Source organism: Canis lupus, chromosome 6 (assembly GCF_011100685.1).
Source record: "Canis lupus familiaris isolate Mischka breed German Shepherd chromosome 6, alternate assembly UU_Cfam_GSD_1.0, whole genome shotgun sequence".
Lineage (NCBI taxonomy): Eukaryota > Metazoa > Chordata > Mammalia > Carnivora > Canidae > Canis > Canis lupus.
Window position 1 is genome coordinate 60,085,066 of NC_049227.1, and position 18,698 is coordinate 60,103,763.

General features: G+C 34.1%; 1 protein-coding gene across 2 annotated transcripts in view; it reads right to left on the bottom strand.

The window, feature by feature from the left end:
• Nucleotides 1–18,698, bottom strand: part of PKN2 (protein kinase N2) — a 130,076-nt gene that overhangs the window by 10,939 nt on the left and 100,439 nt on the right. The window contains exons 9-17 of one of the 2 annotated variants that reach the window (XM_038541458.1): nucleotides 10,927–11,070; nucleotides 10,555–10,630; nucleotides 9,570–9,744; nucleotides 9,206–9,332; nucleotides 8,380–8,510; nucleotides 8,222–8,297; nucleotides 8,053–8,144; nucleotides 3,784–3,960; nucleotides 352–414 (exon numbers count right to left, since the gene is read on the bottom strand). In XM_038541458.1, the coding sequence (XP_038397386.1) occupies nucleotides 352–414; nucleotides 3,784–3,960; nucleotides 8,053–8,144; nucleotides 8,222–8,297; nucleotides 8,380–8,510; nucleotides 9,206–9,332; nucleotides 9,570–9,744; nucleotides 10,555–10,630; nucleotides 10,927–11,070 (1,061 nt within the window). The remainder of the gene's footprint in view (nucleotides 1–351; nucleotides 415–3,783; nucleotides 3,961–8,052; nucleotides 8,145–8,221; nucleotides 8,298–8,379; nucleotides 8,511–9,205; nucleotides 9,333–9,569; nucleotides 9,745–10,554; nucleotides 10,631–10,926; nucleotides 11,071–18,698) is intronic. The other variant, XM_038541459.1, reaches the window with a different exon arrangement.

Sequence of the window (18,698 nt, forward strand, 5' to 3'; positions counted from 1 at the left end):
TTATTTTATCATGGACAAATTTTGAGTAGAATTGGTCTATCAAAGTTTTTTGCAGTAGATCAGTTGAACATAAAATAATCACCAGAATGAATACTGTTGGTGAATTTGTCATAGGTCAACTTACAATTTTTAGTTAGGTAATACGCAGAAGAACAAGAACAAAGAGGTTCATCATATAATTACTGTGTTAACTATTTCTTTGAAAATTGGAACTTAACATTTTTAGAGGTCACTTATCATTTGAAAGAGAAAATTAAAAAGCTGATTAAACACAAAATATCCTTCTTAAATTATTTTTAACTCAAATTCACACCAAGGTAAGCCATTAGAAAGTATCAAAACTTTACTCACCTATAAACAATTTTGTGTTCATGTAAATACTGCAACCCAAGAACTACACATGCAGCATAAAATCTGTTTGAAGAAATAAATCAAAAGAAATTTAATAAATTCCACTGCTCTCGAATCCCAGTTTATACTTTTATGCTTCAAAGCAGAATTCTGTAGTTAATTAATTTCACCAATATTTATTTAGTCCTTACTATGTGCTAGACACAGTAAGATATATGCTAAATATCAGGGGTAAAATTAAAAAGTAAGAAAAATACGATCTCTACAAAGGAAGCCATTAACTTTGCCTAGGGGTGGTGTCACTAAAATCCTTAGAGTAGACATTTGATCCTGAGAAATTGCAATCTACATTAAGGGCACGAGGACAGTGTGAAAGGTAGAACTGCTTAAATACAGGGCATTTATTCCCTAAGAGGGAAAGCAAAAGAGATGTAAAACGCATAACGTTTGACAATCAATAACAAGTTTGTTGTGGCTGAAGTAAGAATGGGGAAGAAGTGGAAGACAAGGCTGAAAAGATACCCTGGGATAACGTTGTGAAGGACCCCTGAATGTCATATTATGGATACTGAAATTTCTTTTCTTAGCAATAGAGAATCACACAATTTAAATCAGAGAATGATCATATTTACACCAAATGGGACCATAATTTGGGAGAATTTAAAAATGCAAATATTTAGAAATAATTATACATTAGCTCTTAAAATTATTTGTTGAAAGTTTAAAGAATTCAGCTGAAGTCCATTAAAACAGATATGAATCTAAAATTGCTTAAGGTAGTTTTTTTTTCTTTTTAAAGATTTTATTTATTTATTCATTATAGACACAGAGATAGAGGCAGAGACATAGGCAGAGGGTTGGAAGCCTGTGGGGTACTTGACCCAGGACCCTGGGATCACGCCCTGAGCTGAAGGCAGGAGCTCAAACACTGAGCCACCCAGGCGTCCCAAGGTAGTTATTTTAATACTTAAGTTTTTAGCAAACTTATTTTGGTGACAAAACAATATTATAGCAATTATAAAAATACCTTGATTTATCTTTTATTTCATTTTTTGCAAACAAACTGCCCAAATGATACTCAACAAATAATGGGTATGTTGTTTAAAATAAATATTTCCCTGAACGCTTATATACCATGTGTCAGGTACTATGTTGGGTATTTTCACTTATCAGCCTATTTAACCTTCAAATCAAGCCTTTAAATCTTTTACAAAAGCAGAAAATGAAGCTTTCAGAGAGTAACTCATTTGTCTAATGGTGCACAGCTAGGAAACAAACTATTTTTGATACTACAGTCTTGGTCAATAAAAATTCACTCATCACCTAGTATGTGCCAACCACACTTCTAGGTGTCCCACACAGAATAGACATTATCCTCCCTTTGAGTGAGGGGAGACAGGCAATAAAAACATAAAAAATAAACAGATAATTCCAGGTAGAAATAAAGTGAGATGGAGATAATAAAATAGAAAATAGAATAGGATGATCTGATTTGGACATTAATCATGTAGTGGTATTTTTGATATGGTACTCAGGAAAGCATTTCAAAGAAATAGCATTTGAGGTGAGATCTGATCTAATCTAATGGGATCTTATAAGAGGGGAAGTATTTCAGATTTGAAGTATTACAATATAGCAATTTATTCTTATATTCAATTGGGCTTAACAGTTTTGTTTGTAATATGACCTGTATTTGCAGCATAAACAAAGTTCCTTAGGATAGAATTGAATTAAATTTCTTTTAAAAAGGGCAGAGCATAGCAAAATAAAAACAAATTTCCATGTTCAGTTAGCACAGGCTAGATATAGTCTAGATGCTCTGCTTTTTTTTTTTTTTTTTTTTTTTTTTTTTTTTAGATGCTCTGCTTTTAATTCTTAAATATTCAGTAAAGACTTCTACTTTCTGGCTTTTGTCTTCTTTTTGAAAGCTTCACTAACCATCAGAACTAATCCCTCTATTTCTTCATCTGAAATGTGAAGGTACAAGTGTACTCCTATTTGCTCTATATACTTCTAATCATCATGTTGAGAATCAAATAAAGGAGTGAAAGTGAAAATGTTACACAAATGTCAGTTGTCAGAATATAGACAGGTGATGAATCAAGAATATACCCAGTAAAGGTTTATTAATGGTTTATGATTTGAGATGTTTTGAAAGTAGGTAGATCAGACCCACTAATAATTTAGATGTTTTATGTGAGGGAAAGAGGATCATGAGTGACTCCTTCAAAAAAAAAAAGTGACTCAATTCAAGAAACAAGACTCTTATCTATAAAGAACACACTGATGGCTACCAGAGGAGAGGTGGGTGGAGGGATACGTTAGATAGGTGATGGTGACTAAGGAGGGCACCTGTGATGAGGACTGGGTGATGTATGAATTACTATAGTATACACCTGAAGCATAATATAACACTATATGTTAACTAACTGTAATTAAAATAAAACCTTAAAAAAAATGACTCCCTATATTTTAGTTTGAACTTGTGCTGCCATTTATGAAGAAGGGGAAGATTAGAAGAGTAGCAGGCCTGGGAGTGGTGGGTAAGGTTGGGGGGAAATGGGAAAAATCAGGAATTCAGTGTGCAAAGAGAAATACTTATTAGCCATATGTATGGAAAAGTCAAGTTGGTGCTGAATGCTATTAGAGTTGGAAGATTAGGTAAGAAGTCAGGGCTGAAGATAGAAAGTTGGTAAACATCAGCATACACAGTGTGTATGTCTATTCAGATCACCTTCCCATATTCAAATCCTAGCTTCAACTACTTGAAGAGCTATAAAACTGTGTTGGATAATAGAAGGGGGGAAGATATATTTAATCTCGAGTATCTCCTATTACTTATTTTATGCATTTCAAAAAGCAAAACCTTCATGTAATATTGAATTCAAAAACTTTAAAAACAGAGTGAAAAGTTTGCTTTCTGTATCTTTCACTGGATGCAATATGCATAAAAGTTTATTTTATGTCCTTTCAGAAATATCATAAGCACATGCAAACAAATACTTACTATATACCTTTTAATTCATTACCCTTTAAAATGCAAATATAAATATTTCATACAAATACACAAGAGACTCCTTTTTACTTTCTTTTTTCACTTAACAATATACTTTGAGTATAATTAGTATTTAAAGCCATGGTTCTAGATGGCATTCCCTAGGAAGAAAATACAATAGAAAAACCGGAAGAAATTTTACTAAATTGTGTATCTAAATTATCAAGTATGATTTAGGGTAATCCATAAAATTTTCAACATGGAAAACAGTAAAACAGATACATTTATATATGGCAAAAAGGCATGTGAGGGAAGTTCTCATATTCTTTGCAAAAATATATTTTCCATTTGGAAAGAAAATAAATTCAGAGTTTTTTCCTTCCTGGCATAAAATCTGTCATGAAAAAACTCAAGAGAAATGTCTAAAGCATACTCACACAGCTCTTGGTTCAGAAAAGACATCAGTATGAATGTGCATCATTAGGTCCCCACCGGCAGCATATTCCATTACAAAGCAAACATGCTCTTTGGTTTGGAAACATGCAAAAAGGTTCACCAAAAAGGGATGTCTTACACTATTCACAGTTTCAAAAATTCTTTTTTCACACATCAGGCTGTAAGAGAAAATATTTAAAAATCAATAGGTTTTTCAAAAAAAGTTCTAGTTGGAAATATTCTTTAAATTAGTGAACTCTAAAATAAGCAAAGCTCTTACCTATTATAACTTTAAAACCATAAAATGTGCCTTAGTTCTGCTTTAAAAAATTTGGTCTACTTGATATACATAACTTTAATTGAAATATATTTACATATTTATTTATATTTTATTTATTCACGAGAGACACAAACAGAGGGAGAGGCAGGCACCCCATGGGGAACCTGATGCGGGACTCAATGCCAGAACCCTGGGATGAGGACCTGAGCAAAAGGCAGATGCTCAACTATTAAGCCACCCAGGTGCCCCTTTAATTGAAATATATTAATGAAAACTAAAATATATGATTAGCATGACATAAAGATTAGAGTTCACATTGATAGTATTAGAGTAGAACCTACAGGGCTAGTGGTCATAGTTAATTAAAAAAGTCTTAGAGGTTAATTGTGAACATTTATCAGGAATCAGTAAGAATAAAGAATAACTAAAATAAAAATTTTTAAGGTTTATTTTACAGAGAGGAAGAGAGTAAAGCACATGCCACATGTGCATGGGGGAGGGGCTGAACAAGGAGAGAAGCAGACTCCTCACTAAGCAGGGAGCCCCTGGGGCTCAATCCCAAGACCCTGAGATCGTGATCTGAGCCAAAATCCAGAGTGGGATGCTCAACCAACTAAGCCACCCAGGGGCTTCAAGAATAATTCTAAAAATATAAAATTTGTGATGAAGGTAATTTCAAGGACAGTATGTATAATTCACAGGCTAAAGTATTCAAATATTTTTACATATAAAATATGAATTTGAGAGATAAAGATATGTTGCATAAAATTTAAATTTAGAAGGCTGACTGAAAAAGAGGCTATATGGAGAATTCTACTAACATGTTTCAAGGAAGCTTCTTGAGAATGATCTAACTTGTAAAATCTATAGCTCACAGATTTTGCCTTTGTAGCAGCTTATGACTCTTACAAGCTGCTACAAAGAACAATGGTTAACCTTACAGACTCTGGAACATTAATATGTCTAAATAGCAAAAAATACTATTCTTCCTTTCCTTGAAAATATTTAGTAATCAAATTGACTGTAAAACTCAAAAGAAAATCAGATCAAATATTATTTATTTTTTTAAAAGGTTTTTTTACTTGAGAGTGAGCAAGTATGCAGAAAGGGTGGGAGAGTGAGGTTTATACATTTATTTATACATTTCTTTATATTTAAAGATTTTATTTATTTATTTATTTATTTATTTATTTATTTATTTGAGAGAGAGAGCATGAGCAGGAGGAGAGGCAAGGGGAGAGGGAGAAGCAGACTCCCCGCTGAGTATGGAGCCCTACTTGGGACTTGATTGCAGGACCCTGAGATCATGACCTGAGCCAAAGTCAGACACTTAACCAACTGACCCATCTAGATGCCCCAATGTATGTCTGGTCAGCTGTGCTTTTGTTCTATGACTGCAAGAATATACTTCCAACCAATATAATTAATATTCTGTTGACTTGAATTATAAACTGGTAAAAAAAAGAAAGCTGAGTGAAGAGGCACTACAGGGACATACATGAATGTAACATTCTTACTCAGGACTAGGCATAGACAGGCTCACAGAGAATTTTCTACTAATGGTAGGTGGGGAATGCAATCTTTGTACATGAATCTTAATACTTTGGAGTTAGTCCATAATTTTCATTTTAAAAAGAGGTTGATTTGGAATTTTCTATGATCTGTTAAAAAAAAAAAAAAGGCAGTTTTCTAAGCTAAATAATAAAATCCAGCCTAGAGAAAGAAAACTTAGAAAGGAAACTCTCATTAAATATTTTGGAAACATTAAAAAAAAAAAATAGGGTGGGGTTCAGTGGCTGAGTGTCTGCCTTTGGCTCAGGTCATGATCCTGGGGGTCCTGGGATCAAGTCCCATATCAGGCTCCCAACAGGGAGCCTGCATCTCTCTCTGCCTAAGCCTCTGTTTCTGCCTGCGTCTCTCTCTGCCAAAGCCTGTTTCTCTCTCTGCGTCTCTCATGAATAAATAAATAAAATCTTTTAAATATTACTTTTCAAAATATGTTAATCTATTTTTTAGTTTTCTTTTCTTTTCTTGCTTTCTTCTGATTACTCCTTTTTGCTGCCTTCTTCAAATTTCTTCTAACAGTGAGTTTTATTTCTCACTACAGATTTTCTATTTCTCTGTTTTGTACCAGTCCTACTGAAGATTATTTTACTTCCATGTTATATGTGGATTTATAACTGAAGTTAGTAAGGATCATTTATCAACTTTTCACCAAGGCTGGATTAATTTTCAGTAAGGTTCTGGTTCTGGCTAGAGCTCCATCCTCTGATCTGGACATTCTTCAGTATTAGTAATATTAATGTTATTCTGTCTAGATTTAATTAGAAAGTGTTCTATAAAGACTTGGCTCAAAGTAGTAACAATGTAGCAGGAAGCTATATAAACCACCAAGATTAACAGAGGTAGTACCAGCTTACTATTGTTTTTGGGAAAAAATGAATTTACCATTCACGGATCTGGAATAAAGCAAACTTTCTTCCAAAGAAAAATATTTGACCCTACTATTATTGCAGTTATAAACATACTGACAGTGTGATTAAAGGTTTGCTTTAACCAACTACTTCAGTAAAATAAAAATACAGTTCTATACACATCATATGGTGCACAGAATATTGTATAAATATTCAACGAAATCCTCTCTGGGTAGTTTTACATATCAAGAAATAGTTTATTTTGATGTAATTGAGGGATATGGAAAACAGGTAAAAAATAGGCAAACCAAAAAGGAATTTTTTTTTAACATAAAAAACTCTCTTTGTTTTCAAAATCTATCCTAATTCTAAGAACTTCCTGGGGTGCCTGGGTGGCACAGTTTGAGCATCAGACTATTGATGTCAGCTCAGGTCATGATCTCAGGGTTGTGAAATCAAGCCCCACAATGGGTTCTGTGCTGAACACAGAGTCTTCTTGAATTTCTCTCCCTCTGCCCTTCCTCAGCCTGTGTGCATGCACTCTCAACCTCTCAAATAAATAAATACCTAAAAAAAAAAAGGGAAGAAAGAACTTCCCATGTGATGGGAAAAAAACATTAAAAGTAAAATAGCAATTTGGGGTGTGTGTGTGTATGCGTGTAGCACTTAATACAATTCATTAAGGTGAGGATTACCAAAAATATATATTTTAAAAATATGCGGGTTAATGGAGGTTCAAAGATGTTCAGTGAATTGCCCTGGGGTCAAAGCATTAATTAAGGAACAACCACAAATAGAGAAGCCAGTCTTTTCATTCATAGTCCTAGGCTCTTTTCATAGATAGAGCTGTCTTTTATTAATATCAACTGATGCTTTCAAGTGGTTTAAAACAAATACTGCTTATAAATATCAAATGAAAGTCTCTGTCATATATGTCACTTGTTATACAATAATTTTATATTTAATCATCTTATTAAGATAGTCTTTTTAAAGGTATTCTCTAACCTAATTATAATATTGTCCCCCAAATCCTTGCATTTTAAAAATTGCATATAATGATGTATCCATATCAATTTATATTTATTAAACCCAGACAGGTAAGATGTTCTGGTCAAAAAATATCACTTTAAGAAAAATGAAAGAAAAAATAGATTTGGTGCATTTTAAAAAGCAGAATGTATTAACCATTCAAGTTGAGTGCAGATTACCTATAAATGACACTGTATTACTTCTGTAATATGAAATGGGAAATAGTCTCCCCCAACCACAGATGAGTAACAGTTCCTATTCCATATAAACACTTTACCATCTCCAAGTATAAAAAACTTAATACAATTAACTTAAATATTTCATCATCTTTCCTTGGTAGCCACTAACCAATAAACCTTCATAAGAAGTTGGCTAGAAAGAAAAACAATAATTAATGCCTACCTTACACAAGTATAGCTACATTAATTTAGTTTCTCCACATATTATGGAAATGGAAAGTTTTGCTGTTGCAATATATACGTCAATTTGCATGATCTTAAGTTAGAACTTCAGAAAAATAAACAATTTCACTAAAAAAAAAAACTAACCTGTCTACTTCATCTCGAGCCACAATGTCTCCTTTCTTTAAGGCTTTTATAGCAAACATCTCGTTTGTGTGTTTATATTCAGCCAAAAGCACCTGAAATGAGATTAAAATAAGTATTTTCTATTTGAGTTATTACTTTGTAGTCAGTCCAAGAAAATTTAAGAGATTACCTTTCCAAAATGTCCTCTACCCAAGACAGCACAACATCTGAAGTCTTGTAGATTAAACTGAAACATCTGTTGAGATCTGAAAACAGTATGTCAATTAAAAATAAGGTAAAACCATGGGTCACAACATGTAGTAACAAAGCTGTATATATATTCTTTACCTTCTATCCTCAAGTTCTCGAATACCACTGTATCCTAGGCCTGGTTGAGGAATATTAGGTTCATATTCAGATGGAGATTTCGGAAGTATACTATTTCTGTCATTCTCAATATCAAAAACAGTTTCTGAATCCTATAAAATATTACATACTTATTTAATTATAGAAATATTGAGAAATGAATTATTTGGTAAAGATAAAGTTTAAAAATGTCAAAAGCCAATACAAATATTAGCAAGAATGTAAAATTCAGAAAATGGATATTTATTCTTAGTTATTATTCTATATTACACTTATCTAAAATATTTGAAAAATGAACACATTACTGTCATCTTCAATGAATATTTAGAAATCATGTTAACCAAGTTACAAGATAGAGTTTTTGAAGCAATATATCATCTAATATCAACCATGGGGATCCCTGGGTGGCGCAGCGGTTTGGCGCCTGCCTTTGGCCCAGGGCACGATCCTGGAGACCCAGGATCGAATCCCACGTCGGGCTCCCGGTGCATGGAGCCTGCTTCTCCCTCTCTCCCTCTGCCTGTGTCTCTGCCTCTCTCTCTCTGTGACTATCATAAATAAAAAATAAAAAATAAAAAAATAAAAAAAAAATAATATCAACCATGTTCCTGTGATTTTAGCTTCAGCAGCCTATTCTATCTGTACTGGCCCATGAGCACCCAGAGGTTTTATGTTTCACTCACAAGAAACATAAAAACATAGTTCACGCAATTTTTTAATTAACGGAAAGGTACATCTCATTCAGTATGATGCTTTTATCAATAATTCATTTGGTAAAAGGAATTATACAAGGTTTAAAATGCCTTACCTGTGCTGGTGTATCTAAATCTCTTAATTTAGCAGATTCATCTATTTCTCCAAGGGAAGAATCCCGTGGTGGGGCCGGAGGAGGTTCAGGTTCGAGATCAAAGTCCAACTTGGTTACTGTAGAATCACTTACAAAAGATAAAGTAATTCACCAAAAACAGTAATCAAAAGTATATATTCTAAATAGCTTTGAAAGTAAAGCAAACAATTTTATCTTTTACATTTTTTTAAAGTAAGCAGAACATTAATTTCAAAATACTACTTGGAAAAAAATCAGACTTTTAATAGACTCATTGTCATCAGTATATATGAATGTTACAATAACTATTTCATAAGAACGATGCCTAAAAATCTTAGACACATACCTAGCTGGAGGTGCTAGTTCAGGGATGCGTACATCAACCACTGGCACTGTAGTAGGCACAGGAGCTTGAGGGCTGAAGGTGCCAGAATGATTTACTGTAGGAATAGCTCTTCTTACTAGCCTTCCCCAAGTGGCAATATTAATATTCATTTGAGGAGCTCTGAGAAATGTTTTGCCTGTGGATATTGTGAATAAAGAAAATAGAATAAGTAATTTTTATATGTTACCAAAAGCCATAATTTAAAAATCCATATTCATTGGTTTATAATTTATGAAGAACAAATAAAATTTGTCACTTAAAAAAATAGTTCTTAACTATTTGTTATTAAAGGCTAGTGCAAAATAGTGAATATAGTTTTAAAAATAAATAAGTAGGCACTGTTACTTTTTTTAAGTCTAACAATGATATGCGGCTAAAGTTTAAGAAATAATTCTCTTAAAAAAAAAAAAAAAGAATGGGGCACCTAGGTGGTTCAATAGGTTGAGCATCTGCTTTCAGCTTGGGTCATGATCTCCGGGGTCCTGGGATCAAGCCCCACATGGGGCATCCTGCTCAGTGGGGACTCTGCTTCTTCCTCTCCCTTTGCCTCTCCCCTACCTCATGCACTCTCACATGCTCTGTCTCAAATAAAGAAATAAAATCTTAAAAAAAAAAAGTTAGAGATACTAACTTTAATACTTATGGATTAACCAGTATATGGATTAACCAGTATAACCAGTATACACGTCTGCTTCATGTAATCTGAGGTATATATGGATGGGATATAGATAAAATCAGCCATGAGCTGTTGTTGAGGCTAAGTGATGGTACATGGTACTAATCTCTCTACTTTTGGGTATGTTTGAAATGTTCCTTAATAAAAAAAGTTAGAAACGAATAAATAAAAGGAAAACAAAAAAACAAAGATGGGTATCACTTTTAAATGCAGATTTCCTATGTATAAGAATACACTAAAAGACACTGTATTTGATTCCTTAGTAACTACCTTGTTGTTTTGAAAAAATTTTCTTTTGTCTTTGGAGTTTGGGTCTTCTTTCAATAACTGGATTAAAAAAGGTAACCTGCAGGGAAGAAAATTCAATTTGACATGAGTATAGCTTTGGATTTATGGTTCATGAAATTTGGAAACTTAAGATATAGATATAATTTAAGCCCAACTTCTCATTTTCTAGGTGAGAAAACAGACCTATAGAGGATAAATGATTTGTCTTAAGGTAATACCTATGCAGTAGTGGAACTGGGCCAAGAATTCAAGTTGTCTGTTGTTCAGCCTAATACTCTTTCCATTCTACATCATGCTGCCTACATATATAATTTCAATTATAGTAATGCATATTTAATAAAATACATTTATTACCTCTGCAAATAAAGTACCCTGTGGTTCCAAATAGAGACACATGCCATGCCGTTGGTTGTCTAAAAAATCTTCTAACCTCAGAAATTTTACAGCACACAGAGATCGCCAATCACGCCAATAAACTGAAATTTCCAGTTCACGTGACTAGGATAATTAAAAAAAAAAAAATAAAGAAAACAGAAGACATCATTGGACACACACTTGAATAAAAGATCACAAAAAATATAAAATACAAATACAATAAACAAAGATAACACACACAAAAGTCACACTATTTTAAAGAGTGCTTTGTAATGTTTCTCTACTATATATTAATAAACTTATATATTTTAACTCTAAGGAAGAAATTTACATTCCAACAGTCTCCAGCTAAGATATTCCTTTTTTATAAAGTATACACAACTAGGAACAACCAATACAGATATATGACCACAGAAACTCTGCTCAATGCCATAGCTTCAGTCTTTCAGATTTTCCTTTTCCTCTTGGTATCATTACTCTGCTACTAGTGAAAGACCTCAGTGCTCTCTTCAAAGAATACATTTCAAAACTGTCTTATTTCCTTGTCCCAACTTGAGTCAGAGAAGGTCTGCAGACAGTATTTATTCTGTAATTACAGTGTGCCACACACTGTGCTAAGCACTTTAAAAATATTAGGTCCTTTAATCTTCAAAAGAGTACCACCAGATAACAGGACTAGTGATAGCAGGGGCCTGTGCAGGTGAGAAAGGAAAATTCAGACTAAGTTTTGTTTAAAAAAAAAAAAAAAAAAAAAAGATGTCCACTTACTATAACCCCTCCACCCCGCAAAAGGTAGCAAATTGGCAACAACCTGAAAATCCAGAAACTAGAGACAAGTATATAATACCATACCCATATGAGAGATACTGTGTAACCATTAAAAATAATGTTTAGGTGGAAAAACATACAGTTTTATCAATTAGAACACAGTTTATAAACTGGGTGGGGGGTCAAGCCATAAACTGACCTCTACGTATATGTTATAATTTACATACATTTTAATTAGAGAGCACTAGACCTCTCCATTACTTTTTTTTCAGGATTTCACAGACCATCCACAAGAAGAGCTAAACATTCCCCCCTCTTAGGCTCAACAAAGTAATGAGTTACTTCTTTTATATAAGAACTTCCAATTTAGGAACTTATGCCTATTATATAGTATACCCAATAACAAATCTTTTTACTTTAAATAATAAAATGAATTGATGCAAATAAACACACACACACAAAAAAAAACACTTATAAAAAACAGAACATGAAAAAAAATGAGTCAAGACACACTGGACTAGAAGGTCTCTTAACTAATCAGAAAAAGCTATCTGTGGCAGTATGTGAACCCAGGGCTGCCCACCTCCTTCATTTCTTCTCTCTGAAATAGAATTACTGTGGGAGAGAATATTTGTCACAAAAGTATAAGTAGAGTATAATTCTTTAAAGATCAGCAAATGGCATCTATTCAAATTAAAGGTTTAAGTATTTTGGGAATTTATTGTAGGAAATAAACCAGAAGAATAACTGAATCAGGGACTGGTAATTTACACTGTTTCAGACTAGAGGAGAGGTATATTTTCTCTTGTTTATTCTAGTGTCAGGAAGGAAGACCTGTGATAGCTTAGGCAGACAGACGCAAGGGGTATAGACACTGGGGATGGAATTAGTATTTGTTAGAAGTTCTTATACTTTAGGCACTGCCAACACTTAACACAAAGTTAAGATTGTATCTTTTTCTGGCTGAGAAGTCACTTCATGTGTTTTTATTCTAGCAACTCCAATAAAACATATCAATTCATTCCTGTTTCTGCTTTTACTTCATTCAATGTTTTAAACTGAAGGGTGTTAGAAAAGAGCTAACATTTGAGATGGAAGGCTAGCTTTCCTGGCGTTCTACACTGAGGTTTTAGGTATAAAGCTCTTTACTTTTTGTAACTTTGTACTGTTCCTTGTGAATAGGACTCTCTACAAATTAAGGGGGGGAGGGTGACTGACCTGTAGTAGACAAGTTTTTTTTATGTCAATACTTCTAACATTGTTTCACAGAAGCCTAAACCTAATTCAATCCCTAACATCAGTGTGATTTGGATAGGTAAAGCAGGAATAGAGCTCCTCAAAAGGAAAATACTTTTTATATAAAGAGATGTCACTAATGTTTATTGAATTTAAACTCTAAGTGTAACTGCCTATTGCTGGCAACTTTCCAGATGAAGCAGGCCAGTTCTATAAAGGACATCCTTCTAGGTAATGTCAAACTCTAAGAGAAACAAAATTCTAGATGGAGTAAAATCATAACCAAAATAGCTAAGCTATTTTGTTCCAGCTTGTGCTTCACTTGGTCTTACTATGAATTTGAACCTAGGATCAAAGAGAAAACTCTGTGGTAGATCTAAGGCACCTGTTTGATCTGTCTGAAGTCTCTATAAGGCCTGAAAGTAAACAGAAAAAGACAACGGGGGGATGCCTGGGTGGCTCAGCAGTTGAGCTTCTGCCTTTGGCTCAAGAGAGTGATCCAGGGTCCAGAATCAATTCCCATATTGGGCTCCCGATGAGGAGCCTGCTTCTCCCTCTGCCTACGTCTCTGCATCTCTCTGTGGGTCTCTCATGAATAAATAAATAAAACCTTTAAAGACACTGAATTAGCCCTATAAGTAGGAGAGAGAAGAGAACAACTTAAAAAATGTGCTGCATTAAAAAAAAACCTGGCACAGATCTAACATAAAAAGTGAAGCACAAAGAATGCTGACGTTCCCAAACTGTGAGGAACTCTTGGGGCAATGGAGGATATTTTAACTTTACAAAGGAAACACAGTGACATCTGTGGGACACTCTAAGAAATACTAGCTCATGGTTAAGTTCAGTTTCAACATCAGAATGTACTGCTTTCCTTTTGATGACATCTTAACTTTGCTAAACTGGATTTTCCATAATAGATTTTTCCACATAAAACAAATCAATGTGTAAGAGGACACAAGGGTGCCTTGTTCAATCTGATCCCATGCTTTGCGAAACTATAGTATACAACAGGCAGACCAGTAAATAACTGGTCACATAAAAATAAAATGTTTTCTCTCAGTTTTTTTCACTCAAAAAGTACTAATTTTTTAGGACATAAATACTAAATATATTTTTTAAAGTAACTACTTTTTATATGAATCATGACATATTTAAAGTGTATATCATGATTTTTTAAAAATATGATATTTTGATATATGTATACACTATGAAGATTCCTCCCAATGGGAGATAGTGAATACATCTATCACTTCAATATTTTATACCTGAGAACATTTCAAGTTCTATTCTCAGTAAATTTCATGTATACAAGGTTATTAACTATAGTTACCATGTTATAAACTGGATGCTCATACCTTATTCATTTTATAAATAAAAGTGTACTTTTTTACCAACCTCTCCATATTTTCCTCACCCTCTAGTTCCTGGCAACCACCTCTCCACCTCATTTCTGGGTGTTTGACTTTTTTTTTTTAGGATTCCACATATAAGTGATACCATCCAAATATTTTTATCTTTGGCTTATTTCACTTAGCATAATGTCCTCAAGGTCATTCATGTTGTTGCAAATAGCAAGATTTCCTCTTTCTCATGGTTGACTAATGTTCCATATATATCTCACATCACATCTTCTTTATCAATTCATCTGTTGACAGACCGGCTGTTTCCATAACTTGGCCATTGTGAATAATACTGCAATGAACATGGAAGTGCAGGTAGCTCTTTGATATTGTTTTAATTTCTTTTGAATATACACTAGGGAGTGGGGTTGATGAATCATATGGTAGTTCTATTTTTATTTTTTTGAGAAACCTCCATGCTATTTCTCATAATGGCTGCATCAATTTACATTCCCATCAATGGTGCACAAAGGCTTCTTTTTCTCCACATCCTTGTCTACAATTATCTCGTCTTCTTGATGACAACCATTCTAACAGGTGTGAAGCTATAGCTCACAGTGGTTTTGACTTGCATTTCCTTGATTAGTGATGTTGAGTACTTTTTCATGTACCTGTTGACTATGTGAATGTCTTCTTTAGAAAAATGCCTACTCAGTTTCTGTCCATTTTTTAATCAGATTATTTTTTGGCTATTGAGTTATAGGAGCTTTTTTAGATATTTTGATTGTTAACCCCTTATCAATGATTTGCAAATACTTTCTCCCATTCTGTAGGGTGCTTTTTCATTTTGTTCATGTTTCCTTTGCTGCACAGAAGCTTTTCAGTTAGTAAGTACTTGTTAACAAATGGAATTGTTGGACATTTCTTTTGGCCTGGTCACACATCATTAAAAAAAATAACAAATCAAAACTAGAACACTGAGGATGCTGTGAATTGAGAAAGTCTGGGAACCTCTAAGAGAAGAAAATGAAAGCTATGCTTCATTGCTGAAAAGAAAAACAAAGGGGCAAAAAGCAAAGCATGGAAAATTAAAGAGCCAAGGAAAGTAAGACTTTGTAAATGTACAATATGGCAGATATCACATTAATTCGTCTATTAATTGGCCTTCCATGGGCTTCTGAAGACCACACAGGCTTGAGAAAGACTAGTTAGGGTCCCAGCAGCAAAGAAACTGCAGACTCAAGAAAGTAAATTTTATTTATTTATCAAAAGATCTTCTTTGAGAGAGAAAGCGTGTGTGCTCACAAGTCATGCAAGTGGGAGAAGGGGCAGTGGAAGAGGGAGAAGCAGATTTGATACCAGGACTGAGCCACCCAGGCACCCCAAAGAGTTTGAATTTCAAAAATTGGCTATTTATGGAGGTTTGATTAAGGTTAAGGAACCAATAAGGATGAGAAGCAAATGACATCTAGCAACAGTAGAAATCCATTACTACCCCTGGCCTTAATGGGCAAGAGGCAATAATTACCAATGAGAACTGCACTTTGGAAAAGGGACTATACAATAGGAGCTGTGGCCATAGTTGAATGAATGCTGTGAAAATAGGCCAGGAAAGAGGGAAACAAACACCTTGACTTCCCTCTCCTCCTGGTCTCATACTTCCTAACAATGTCTTGCATTGTAAGTCAGAGCCTAGTGGTTCAAGTTCACAGCTGTCAGCCTCCAGGGAAAAGCACAGCATAGGGAAGGGAGCCACTGAAATCCACTAGGGGCAAACAGGAAACAACTGCATCAGGAAACGGTATATCTCTTTTGAGTTCAGGAGTCCAATAAGGGTGATTTTCCAGCTGGACCAAATGTGACAAAAAGAGGGAAAATTTTAGATCTTTGAGGAGGATGGGAAATACAGAGAGGAGAGTTGGAGACTGAGATAATAAAGAATATGCGGTTGTGATCTTTGTTTGAAAAGTCTGCCTCCTACAGATGTGCATAAATGCTCTCTTCATAAGGAAAAAGGGAAGTAAACAATTATGATACAAGCTAGTACTTTAACAGTTTTACATATAAACTGTTTCCTATTTATATTAATTCATATTGTATAAAAAATTCCAAAACTCTATTATTCCAAACCTATTATAAATTTTTCCTGCCTGTGTTTTTAAATACATCGTTTCTACATCTAGTACTGTATTTTATCCCCCAGCCAAAACCTATATTGTCATATGATATTTCAAACTGCTCTTTCCCTTGTACCAGTCCAAATTTTCTTTTCATCAGGACCAAATTCAACATCCATCTCTCTCACAAAGGCGATCTTGACTGAACCTAGTTCGTATGTCTTTCCCTTGAGTTTTTAGATAGTATAACTTTTTATTTATCTTTCTACGGATTTGTGTTCTCAAATCTCAGGATTCATGTTTGTCATCATTTCTGGAAAATCCTAGGTCTTTATTGCTTCAGACATGACCACTGCCCCATTTTCTCCACTCCCTCATCTTGGAACTTCACTTAGTCATTTTCATCCTATTCTTTATGTCTCTTAGCCTCTCTTTCATGGTTTTCATCTCTGTCTTTCACTAGGGCAACTTCTGTAACTTGATCTTCCACACTACTAACTCTTCTGTTATTTAACCTATCCACTTAGTTTTCAATTACAAATGTTGTATTTCTGATTTTTGTTAAATTTATTAGTATTATTTTTAACCATTTTATTTATTTATTCATGAGAGACACAGAGAGAGAGGCAGAGACATAGGCAGAAGGAGCAGATGACTCCTTGAGGGGAGCCCAATGCGGCACTTGATCCCAGGACCCCAGAATCACACCCTGAGCCGAAGGCAGACGCTCAACCACTGAGCCACCTACGCATCCCTGTATTTCTGATTTTCTGTTAAGTTTTATTTCATTCTGCTTCCCATCAAGCTTCAACAATTTACCAATGGCAATCATGTTTCATTACCACCATTACCCCAATTATTTTGAAGCACATCTCAGATGTCTACTATATTTCATTTTATTTTTAAAAAAACTTTACCTAGATTGTCACTCACTCTTTTCTCAGGTTTCCAAATTCCTCTATTACTTATTTAAATAATTTAAACATTTATTTTATATTCTACAAGAAATAATCCCATTATCTATTGATGCTTACTGATGGTGGTTGTATCCTCATGTATTTTAAAATTTTTGATGCATGCTCATGTTAGGCATAATTCTCTAAGCTTCTGAAACACAACTTAATAGTTCATTATTTTGTCTTACACTGTTTTTTTTTTTTTTAATCTACCAAACCATAGGGAACTTTAATGGAAAGAACATTTCTCACTGTTTTGTATTTCTCACAATGCTAAATATAGGCCTTTGAGCATTACTTTAAAGATCAGAAAGGTAGAAAAACACTAAAATACCTATACTGTGCTATAGGAGAGTAACAGGTAAGACATTAGGAAATAAGTCAGACTCAGTTGTATGGGGGAGGTTGGGAATAGGTAAGAAAGAAGATATTTTCAAATTGTGTATGCCACCGCCCTTCAGATTCTAATGTGTGTCATTTTGGGAATCTATTTGGGAATCACTGTACCAACAAGAGTGTCACCCGGGGATGCTGAAGTGTGTGTGGGTGGGTGGGGTGGGAATTGAAAAAACCCTGCTTTTTAGTTTTAAAGATATTTTTGTAGAAGTTATTCTCATTCATTCTGTTAATACTCAATGAATACCTATAGTAAGTACTGTGATAACGATACAAAGAGAAGCAATGTATGGTCCTGTTCTCAAATTTTTCATAGTTTTGTTGGGGAAATGTAAATGTAAATAAATACTGGCAACAGAGAGGCATATACAATTGGCACAATGACACAAAAGGAAGAACTGACCAATTTTTCCTAAGGGAAAGGTAGTAGGAAAATCAGAAAAGATAAGAATTGCTCGAATTGGGTTTTCAGATACAAATTACAAAATTAAAGGGGGAGAGAATACAGTAGTCAAAGGGGAAAGAATGTGCAAAGTTAAGCATGCATAAAGTATATTGTAGGGGCAGGAAATAGTTTCATCTAGCTAAAGCCTAGAATAGAAATAGGCATACTTTGGGAAATAAAGATGAGAAGATGGGCAGACAGGTCACAAAGGGCTTTGTATGACTTGCAAAGGTATTTGGTCTTTAACTTAGAAATTATATGCTGCCACTAAGGGATTTAAAATATAGAGGAGTAGAGGTCAGACCAAATCAGGCTATATAGTAGTTAAAAATAAGGCCTCTAGAACCAAGATTGCTTGGTTCTGCACAGTGACTTTCTGTAGAACAAATAGGTTGAAATCTTAGCTCTACATCACTTACTAGTTTTGTGATCCTGGACTAATTACTTACCCTTTTGAGCCTTGGTATGCTCATCTGTAAAATATGTACAA